Source organism: Eurytemora carolleeae, unplaced genomic scaffold (genome assembly GCF_000591075.1).
Source record: "Eurytemora carolleeae unplaced genomic scaffold, Eaff_2.0 scaffold359, whole genome shotgun sequence".
NCBI classification, from domain to species: Eukaryota; Metazoa; Arthropoda; class Copepoda; order Calanoida; family Temoridae; genus Eurytemora; species Eurytemora carolleeae.
In genome coordinates, this window is record NW_019396374.1 from 186,978 (window position 1) to 197,988 (window position 11,011).

An 11,011-nucleotide genomic window follows, 5' to 3' on the forward strand; every position below is an offset into this window, starting at 1 on the left:
TTCAATAATTTATTTTTCAATTCCCCACTACCCTCACTACCACCGACAAGTTGAAACTTTTTTATCAACATTTATTCAAGAATTTTATTTAAATTAAAAACTACCCTCACTTCCACTGATTTTTCAAAATCTTAATTTCAACATTTATTATTTTTTTTCATTTTCAAACTACAGTCACTTCCAAGACAAAAACTTAAGCAAGTCTTAAAGAAAAAAAAGAGGCAATTTAAAGATTTTTAAAGTTGAATTTCTTGCTAAATATATTTTTTTATCATGATTTTACAAAAAAAAATCTTATAGTTTTACAAGAAAAGTATCTGCTTACTACCATACATACCTATGTTAATAAAAAATTCACCTATTTTTCAGCAAAAAAAGGCATTTTATACGTTCACAATATAGGGACCCCCCCCCCCAGACTATTTTGTGAAAAGGAGACGTTAGTCTGAGTAGGGTTAACAAACTTGAAATACTTTATTTAAAGACAAAGCAAATGTAAAGACAAACAGATTCCCATTAATATTATTGATACAAATATGATTCAAATTAGGAAAGAGTATATGCTCATTTCTCAGTATTTGTAGCTTTTATGTAACCGAAAAAAACGGGTTTAATGGTTTAATTAACTTAGGAATAATATTTTTAATTTCAAGCTTTGTTGCGGACCATGTACATGGATAAACCATTTATTACATGAATACCCACAAACTCAAATCCTGCAAATATAAAGTGACAGCTTCCCTTTAAGAAATTAACTAAATTTTCCTATTCAAACTTTTGCTAAATTATTTGGCAAAAAATTGCAAATGATGTGGAAACCAGAAAGTTAAGTCGCTTGCACAAATAATTGCATTTAATCAGTTCAAACCACTTTGTTACAAGTGCAGTTAAAAATGTGTTTTATAATTTTAGTCACAGATACTAAATTGCATTTTAGCAATTAAGTCTTGCATTTTTAAATGTATAAAGAGGACTATTCACATATTTGGGTAGCGTATGAGGTACCAATCCACAGAAAATTATTAAACACAGTTCCTGTTTCATGTTTATGTCGTTTTACATGTTTCAAATTATTTTCTTTTGAATAATACGACTTTTCAAACATAGATATCCCAGAAAAAGCTGATGTATGACAATTTCGAGGATTTTATTGGTCATCATTGAACCCAATTTTTCTTCCAGAAAGCGGCTTTACTATTTCTATTTTTACCAATTATTAAATTTTATGAATGTATTTTTCAGGTCCCTCTTCCCAAAGCAGCGTTCCCGAGGCATTTGCAGGTGTCCTTAGTGTAGTGCAAGGGGTTCAAGGAGTACACGGAGTACAACTTGTTAATAATACAGTGACACAGGGTGTAAGTACATTGCATAGTACAACTACAACACACCAGACTGGGTCTTCAAAACCCGCATTTCAAATTCCTACCAGCCACAACCTTCAAGGTTTAACAAGTGGAAATAAGATTTTAACAAGTGGAAATCAGATTTTAACAAGTGGAAATCAGATTTTAACAAGTGGAAATCAGATTTTAACAAGTGGAAATCAAGTGTTTACAAGTATTACCCCGGTGACTCAGGTCGGAAATGGCGGGAAAAACTTGTTACCTGTCAGTTTAGTGTCTAGCGTAAACATCACTAGATTATTGGACACAGTTGGACCCCCAGGCACAAAAATTGGACCCCTAGGCACAACTATTGGAATTGCAGGAACAAATAGCAGATTTGTTGGGACTGGAGGGAGTACAGGTTTAACCACTGTGTACACAACCCTTCCACTTTACCCGCATTTACTCCAGCCTGTTCAAGGAGTACATGGGGTACAGGACAAGTGTACAGTTCTAGGGGTTCAGGGAGTACATGGAGTACAAGAGAAGCAAGCTGAAAACTATGCGATAGTTGACCTGTCCTCTAGAAAAGCGAGAGATGATCCAGGTTCAGCTTTCACCAGGTAATGTTTTTTGATTTTTCTAATATAATTTTTTAACCCTGAATAATAGAAAAACATCAAAACACTCTCTTTTTAATAACTTCTAACATTCCTTGTTACTAATTTCGAAATCCAATTTTTAACTTGGAATTGCTGAAATTTTCAATGTTTATTGTTTTTATTTTGCGTTTATTGAGAGTTAAAATTTTTTCTTGTTGTCTGCTAACGAGTATTTGTTTTTCAAGCTCTTGCATACTTATTAATTTAAAATGATTAAAGTTATTAAATGTAAATAATTAGAGTTTTTACTTAAATTCTCATGTTTTTTGGTTACCCAGCACACTCACAGAGTATACTTAAATTTTAGAATTGTAAAAATTTAATCTAAAATAAACTGTTCAGGCCTTGTATTCAAGCTAGATCTGAGAAACAGGAGCTACCCTACAACCTTGCTATTTCCAGACCTGATCAGTTTAATCAACCTGTTCCCACTACACACTACTATCCTGCTCCTGCTTCGACTGTTTCACCTGCTTCGAGCAAAGGTTCCCCATATGGATCTTCCAACTCTGCTGCTTCTTATGGAGCTGTTTCTAGTTCAACCCTAGCTGCTAAAAGATCCTATAGTTCTCCTGCTCCTCCTGCTTCCTTAACCCCCAGATCCTATAACTCTCCTGCGTCTCTTCACTACGCTTCTCCTGTTCATGGAAGCAGGAGTTTTGCCTCTCCAGTGAGTCGAATGTATACATCTCCTGCTTCAGTTCCTAAACTGTACACATCACCATCTCCTGGAATCTCAAGAGCATATTTGTCTCCTGTAAAACCGGTTTCTAGGTAGAGTCCATTTTTAAATATTTAGGATTACTATATTGAGAACCGTGAAAAAGAAAGACGACATTATAGCAATATTTAAAGTGTAACTAAATGGTAATGTGCACCCTGCAAACTATTTGTCTCTCAAACATTATACTATTTAACATGAAAACTTGAACCTAATCGTCGTCTTACTTCTCACTGTAGGTATTTCTCAGGAGATTCCATACAAATCTGAGGACTTATTAATTGCATTCCCTATACGTTTGTTTTTATTGCACTTTGCTAAAATTTGACTCTGGCAGAAGACATAATGCACAATTTTCGAGGCAACTCACATAGCGTTACCCCCGGGGAAGACTTATGTATGCAAAGAATTTTTAAAATATTTTTCCCTAAAAAATTCTTTTTCGTAAATTTTTTTAAACTCTCAAAAAAATATGAATAAATCCGCGAAATATTTTTGTTATTGTGTTATATAAATAAAATATTTTGTTATTGTTATATAAATAAAATATTTTGTTATTGTTATATAAATTATATATAAATAAAATATTTTGTTATTGTTATATAAATTATATATAAATAAAATTTTCGAAGAGAAATAAGCTCACAGATAAAGCAAAAATTTAAAGTTCAAATAAAAATCTTGAATATTAAAAAAAATGGAAAAAACTATTTCATAAAGTTTGTAAAGCCTCCTTTTCAGGTCCTACCAATCCTCCCCAGCATCAAGTAAAGGTGTATCTCCTAAAACATCTCTTCAAATAACTCCTTCTAAGGTTGGTCAATTTATTTGAGGTTTTGTTCCTTTTTTTCCTTTTTGAAAAACTTTTTTGTGTGTGACTTTTTTATCAGAAACAACCTGACCTCTTACATGTTGACTTGAAAAAATATTTTTTTAAGCTGACAAGATATACTGTGGTAATATTCTACTGAAGACTAATTTCCTACAAAAAATAAATTTTTTACTGAAAATTAATTTTCTACTTAATGAGTATTCAACTAAAGAAAGCATTTTGAAATCATAATAATTTTGACTGTCCAAAATTATGAACATTATTTTTATCTAAATTTTTTTAAGTTCACTTTTTCCATACCGGATACATTTTTGTTCTCCTGAAGGTAGATTAGCTTCGTTGTCACAGGAATATCTAGAATATGGATCAGAAAAAAGGACACTTTGGAGGCTCGGTTACTTAAAACTGTTTTAATAGACATTGCAAAAACCAATCAGAATCCTGAAACATGACCCAGAGCGCATTTAAAAACAATTTTGTGAATTTTAAAGATGATTTTATGGGTTTAAGAAGGAATAAATGTAAATTTGAAGGATTATGACATGTCCGGGCAGGAAAAGACCATCAAGAGTCAAGACCCCAAAAATGGTCGAAAATATTTTATATTGTTGAAACCATATTAGCAAGGGTTCAAGAAATATGTTTCCATGAAAGCTTGATATTCTTTTACATTGTAAAAAAAGTCGTAAAGCAAGATTTAAAATATCTGGGTTAAAGGAATTAAGTTTTTGCCACCATCTCTGATTTCCTAATCTCTATATCTTTGCAATTTTATGTCGATGACCTTTGATATTGCAAATTATGAATTCTATAAGGGTTGGAAAGATATTTAAGATTGTGGCTCAGTCCTTTGGGCCTTTGGACAAAAGGGATGACATGGATTATAGATCTCCGATGTAAATCAAAGACAGATAAATCCTCGTAAGTCCGATTCACCGACAAAAGGTCAAACGACACAGGGTCAAACGACAAAGGGTCAAACGACAAAAGGTCAAACGACAAAGGGTCAAACGACAAAGGGTCAAACGACAAAGGGTCAAAAGTGCGACAAAGGGTCAAACGACAAAAGGTCAAAATGATAAATATATTTTTTGATTCGAATCATAGGAGCTCGCAACCCTCCTATCAATTTTGTACATGGATCTTATATGTTAGACATGGATATAATTGACCATGTGGCCGCAGCGCTCGATACTAAGATTGGAAGGATTTACAGAACAATCATTTGCAATACAAAATAAATTTCTGCCAAGAACTGTGTTGAGGTCATTTTTACATAAATTAGAAAGAAATCTAATGCACAGCTTAGAACTTGCTTCAATAGTCTCATAGAAAGACACACATCTGCTAGCTAACATAGTTTTTACATATGATTAGATATTTATATAAATATGTTTATAGAGCAAATGACGTGTTTAATCATAGAGCAAATGTTGAGTAGAGCAATTGGACCATCACAGTCATAAAAATGTTTATTGAGCAATTGACGTGTTATGTCATAGATCAATTGACGTATAGAGCAGATGACATATAGAGCAAACGTCGTGATCTATGAGCTATAGAGCAAATGGTTAATAGAGCAAATGGCCCTAGAGCAAATGACCATAGAGCAAATGGAAATAGAGCAGATGTCGTAGCGCCCCAGTGTCGTTTGACCCTTTGTCGTTTGACCCTGTGTCGTTTGACCCTGTGTCGTTTGACCCTTTGTCGGTCCTTCATACATTCAATACTCAATCTCTCTTTATTTTGATCGCTCTTTGAGACTCTAATGGATAAATTAAGTTTGAAACCATTCTGAAACTTATTTTGCTGTGACAAACGAAGCTGATTACTTTCTGGAGAACGCTCCTTACATTACGACAAAGATTTGACACAAATATTCAGTTATTTGCATGAAACCATTGAAGATCCCGTCTTTCACGTGTTCTACTATACATTCAACGACGACATATCTATCATCAATTTTATAAAATATGAAATATTATGATGAATTTGTAATGAATGAAAACATAACACTTGTGTTCAGTTCAGGTCGTTGTTGTTCAATAAACAATTTTATTCATAGTTTACATGGAAAATTTAAACAGGAAAATTGTATCATGCAATAAAATATTTATCTTATTAAAAATATTAAATTAATATTGTTTTCGCTGAATTTTCGGGTAAAAATTTTAGTTATTTAACTTTTATTTCAAAAACAGCTTTTAAAGGAAAACATGGTTTTGTATTTAAGTAAAAAATATTAATGTTAACATTATTAAAATTTTGTTTTAGAAAAAGATGCTGTTGCGAAAAATTATGATGATTATAAAAATTTAAATTTGTAACTGTAAATGACTCTAAGTGACAATATTTTTTTTCGAATAAAAATAAGTTTGAAAAACCATTCATCACTTCAAGTATCATAAAAAAACTTCTAATCACCTGAAGTGACTTTAAATAGATAATTTAAATTTTTTTTATGATTTTGAATATTTTACAATAACCTTAAATAACATTGAATAAACTTACTAAAAATGACTTGAATTTAAAGGGACTGTAAAGGAAAAATGAAAGGGGGTATAGGCTGAAACCGGAGAATCTATGCATATCTGATGTTGCTATCTCGAGAAATTGATATAAAACGGTGTCAAAATTATACCAAAACGTATATATGTAAGATTTTGTATAAGATTTGTAGTATTAAACAGATCATATTCAACAAATATGCCACCAATCTGAAAACAACGAAATCCCAGAGGAGCCTGAGAAATTCAAGTTTGCTTCTGTTATTATTTGAATTTAATAATTTTTCATTTTTAATAGATATAATTGTTAATATTATTTATGTGTCCGGAACATGTTACCAGAACTCCAACTAATGGCAGTGCAGTATTATTGTCACGTGTCTCCGTCTATATCACGTGGAACAGTATACTGCACTGCCATTGGAGGGAGTTCTGGTCACGTGGTGCGGACGTATATCTTGTATGCATCGTTCAACGCCTGAGATTCTCAGGTTTCATCCTATACCCCCTTTCATTTTTCCTTTACAGTCCCTTTAAACGACTTTAAATGACTTGATTTTAAAGGACTTCAAATTAATTTCCAATGATTTTATGAATACTATTTTTTAGATGAATCTGTCAGGGTCTAAGGTTTCTTCAGATGAAGGTCATGAAGCAGCAGGTATTTTTTTCTAATTTTAGATAAAATATTTCAAATTAAATTTTTACTGTTTTTTTTACAACCATATTAAAAAAAGATTTTTTTTCATTCTCAAAAAGTGTTCCTCATTTGTTTTCATTTTGCACAATTATTTTTCAGGCTCCAGCAAATACAAAGGAAAGACGACTTTCACTAGGTAAGGCTAATTTATAAACAAAAACTATATGAGTAAGCGGGAAAGTATTTTAAAAAGGTATTAGAAGGGAGCAAAGTTCTACCAGCAGTTCTGATTTTTTCCTCAAATGTGTACATTATTATGATTATATTGTCTAAAGGTTCTGCTGAATAAATACTAAAACATGAATTTTATAAATTTGGTTATTAGATTTTCCGTGGTATTTATTAATTAATTAATCAATTAATTAAATAATCAAATCAAATAATTAAATAATTAATTCTTTTCAGGTTTTACAGTGAACCTATTGCAGCAACAATAAAAACGGAATCATTTGAATCAGGGACCACCTCTGCCCCTGTTTACCCGGTCCAGGGACCTAGTGTTGGCTACTTTATGGACCGGGGTAATATTGTAGCTGTAACCAATCCGGACTATAATGTTGAAAAGACCGAGATAGTCAGGTAAAACTAGAATAAAACGAAAAACACGTTTCTAAACTAATTAAAACAGAAGATTGAAATCTCAAATGTTTTTAATCATTACTTATTTTGTTAAAGAGTTATTGAGAAGAACAAAAATGTTTAGAGTTTCTAAAAATTGACCAGAGCTGGGTACTTTAATGGCATAACTTTAATCCCGACTGCTTAATCCGAATATCCAATGTGGACACTTTTATTATTTTGCTTTATCCACTCTTTTTTGGATAAAGTTTAGAAAAATCGATAACCGGTTTTTCAAAATTAGAGAATCCCTCCTGTTTCTGTATATTAATCCTAAATGGCGCGAAAAATTTCAAGGAATTGAATTCTTGAAGCAAATTCTGATTTTTTAATTCTAATATCTTTCCAACATGATGTTGTAGACTTCTGATATTTCAAACTATAAATTTGGTTATTTCAAAGAATCTAAGTTTGAAATATCAAAGGTTTACACTGGCAGGTTGCAAGGATATAAGTTTTAGAAAAATAGAGCTCGTGACAAAAACTCAGTTCCTTTCCCGGCTTCTGATACCCGACTGTGATTGGTTGAATTTTGTTAATTTTTCAGGATTCAAGTAAAAGATTAGGTTAGTCTCGAGATTAAGAAAAAGAGAGAATCAAGCATTAATCTCGATAACCCCCATTCTAAAGTTTCCAGCTCTGATAAATTTAATTTTTTCAAAACTACAAAAGTCAATCCAATCAACTTAAAATTTTGAAACCAGGCTATCACCATTTTGGTGGTTCTACCAAGTTACTCAATCAGAATTTGAGGCAACGGTTGTTAGGGGTTTCGGAGTTTTCAGTATTAATCCTTCATACATAGAATAGTTTGGAAATTTACTAAACTTGTAATCTCAAAACAAAGCTAAGAACATTCCGAGTTGCCCAATCAAAATTTGAGGCAAATCAGTCAAGGGTTTCCAAGTTATTATCGGACAGCCAAACAGACAAATAGACATAGAGATTAAAACTTTTTATAAATATATATAATAGTTTGGGAATCCAGCTTTGCTTGGAAGCTCAACTTTCTCCATAAAAGCCAATATTCCCCCTTGGTTCCCTAATCAAAATCGATCAAAGAGATCAAGGGGATCAAGGGGATCAAAGGGATCAAAGGGATTGAATGTAAAAAATAAATATTTTATGTCTAAATCATATTTTAAGTAGAGTAGTTAAAGTTTGAAACTAAAAGTAGTATAGTTTAAAATCTTCATCAAAATTTTGGATCTAATTTGATTTTTTAAACATTTAGTTTTTCTAATTTCAATATCGTTGCAGCCCAATGTCGTAGACCTTTAATATTTCAAACTATGAATGATATTAGATCAAATAATGTAAGTTTGAAATATCAAAGGTTTACATCATAAGGCTGCAAAGATATAGGTTTTACAAAAACTGAATTTGTGGCAAAGACTCAATTCCTTTGTTTTTTTAAACATTTAGTTTTCTGACTAATCTGGAAAGTTTTTCTGAAAAATAACTTTTGCACTTTATAATGTAGTAAACTATGACAGAAATTTTGACTATGATAAATGTCAGATATCTGAATAAAATGCCAAAAAAAACTCGATTATAAAGTTTTTAAATTTTTTTCTTCAGTTCGGGAAAGCAGCCTGACGGGAGCCAGGGATTAAATTTAACTGTAAAGCGGGAGATAAAATCTATTATTGACCTGAAGGCATGGATTGGACACAGAGTGCTTGGTAAGCTTAATATTAACCAATTATTATCTTCATTTTTTTCAATTTTTATTAGCATTTATGTTATTTGTATTTATTTGTTGATGTTATTCCTATGATTTTATTGTTATTTTGCTATTTGTGTTGTTATTATTATTGTTTTTATAATAATTGTAATTATCATTCGTATTATCATTATTATAATCATTATTGTTATAATTATTATTACTCTTCTCATTAATTTACTTTTATTATGATCAATATTATTATTATGTTTATTTTTTATTATCATTATCATTATCATTATTATTTTTATTATCATCATTTTTTTATTATAATTATTTTATAGTTATTTTAATTACTTTTATAATTTGTATCATTATTATTATTTTTATTATTATCATTATTATTTTATTATTATTATGATTATTATTGTTATTATTATCACTGTAATCATATATATTAAGGTCGGATAGGAAGTGAGTACTACCCTGGTAGGATTGTAAGTGTACTGTCTGGTGTTGATGTTTCTGTACAATTTGATCATAGTGGAGAGAGGATAGTGTACAGTAACCTACTCTACCCTTCAAATAATCCAAATATCATTAGTGATGCTATACCTTTAACAGCACAGGTACAGACAACCTATCCATCAATAAATTAATTATCAATCAAATTTCTCAAAACATTAAAAAATCGAAAAATAATAATTCGACTCTATTATAAATTTTATTATATCAAATTGTGGCCAACAAATCTTACAAAATTTAGAGTAAGCATGTTGTACTTTAATAAAAATATTTTAGGTTTCAATCGGATCAAAGTTGTGTGTTCGGCAGCGGGTTCAGGTTCAAGTCCAAGGTCAAGGCCAAGGTCAAGGTCAAGGTCAAGGTCAAGGTCAAGGTCTAGGTCTAGGTCTAGGTCTAGGTCTAGGTCAACTCATATGTTAAGAACTGTAGTTGAAAAAGTTAAAGTCCAAGTATAACGAATTAAGTTTTCCGGAATAATGGAACTGCAGATTATATGCTAAAGTTTTCTTTTATTTTTTATTTAAGCCCCTGTTATAACTTTTGTGTATATTTATTGAGCATTTTGTAGAATTTTTATATCGAAACTTGTAAAATTCTGAATTGTTTCTGTAACAGTTCGGAGTAATCCCTATAGAATATAAATCTTGTCAAAAATGTTAAAAGATGAAAATTCTCGGATTATTTTATGAATATATAATTATACTAAGAATGTTATCTGAATCTTGTTCACGAAGATTAGTCTAGAATCTGAAATCTAGAAAGTTTTCTGAATCAGGATTATATATATTTTCTAAAAATCCTATTTCTGCCAATTTCTATCATTGTTAAAGGAACTGTTGACATAATTTCAAGTGACCCTTTATTCAATTAAGAAAGGTTCCCTTTAATTTCCCTAAAATTACCCAAATAAGTGAACGGACCCTTTAATTCTGTGTCTCAGCAAAAATGATGAGGATATTGTAGTTTTTCTATCTTAAATTGTTTGAGTCCTTAGTCGACGTCCAAAATCATGAATATGGGTGGATACGTTTTCAGAATCGGTTTTTTTAAAATCATTAAATAACGACGAAGAAAAATAAAGTAAAAATTAGACAGTAGGCTCATTAGATGTTTAGGAAAATATTTCTCAAAAGAAATTCGTCAATAAATCAAAGCTAGAATCAATTATTTCGTTTTCATCATCATATTGAATTTCTTATTTTCTATGAATTTGTTCGCAGATTTTTTACAAATTCTTCAGATGTCGTCTTTTCAATAAAAACTCCCTAAAATCGGCAGAAAATCTTTGTGAATAATTGAGAGATTATTTAAACTAATAATTGAATAAGATTACTTATTTCGATGATAAGATTAATTTTTATTTTCTCAACCTGTTCCTAAACAACTAATTAGTTTACTGTAGAATTTTGTTTACATTTTTCGTCGTCGTTATTAAATAATTTTAAAAAAAAATTC

The 11,011-nt window shown here is 30.7% G+C and overlaps 1 protein-coding gene across 1 annotated transcript in view; it reads left to right on the forward strand.

Annotated features, from left to right (window-relative positions):
• The window catches only part of LOC111701977 (mucin-5AC), a 13,326-nt gene extending 3,031 nt beyond the window's left edge, over positions 1 to 10,295 (forward strand). Inside the window, exons 4-13 of the mRNA XM_023473485.1 lie at positions 1,243 to 1,948; positions 2,330 to 2,761; positions 3,450 to 3,522; positions 6,657 to 6,708; positions 6,847 to 6,883; positions 7,153 to 7,326; positions 8,947 to 9,050; positions 9,494 to 9,660; positions 9,833 to 9,917; positions 10,264 to 10,295. Of these exons, the coding sequence (XP_023329253.1) occupies positions 1,243 to 1,948; positions 2,330 to 2,761; positions 3,450 to 3,522; positions 6,657 to 6,708; positions 6,847 to 6,883; positions 7,153 to 7,326; positions 8,947 to 9,050; positions 9,494 to 9,660; positions 9,833 to 9,917; positions 10,264 to 10,295 (1,862 nt within the window). The remainder of the gene's footprint in view (positions 1 to 1,242; positions 1,949 to 2,329; positions 2,762 to 3,449; positions 3,523 to 6,656; positions 6,709 to 6,846; positions 6,884 to 7,152; positions 7,327 to 8,946; positions 9,051 to 9,493; positions 9,661 to 9,832; positions 9,918 to 10,263) is intronic.
• The last annotated feature ends 716 nt before the right edge of the window (positions 10,296 to 11,011 follow it).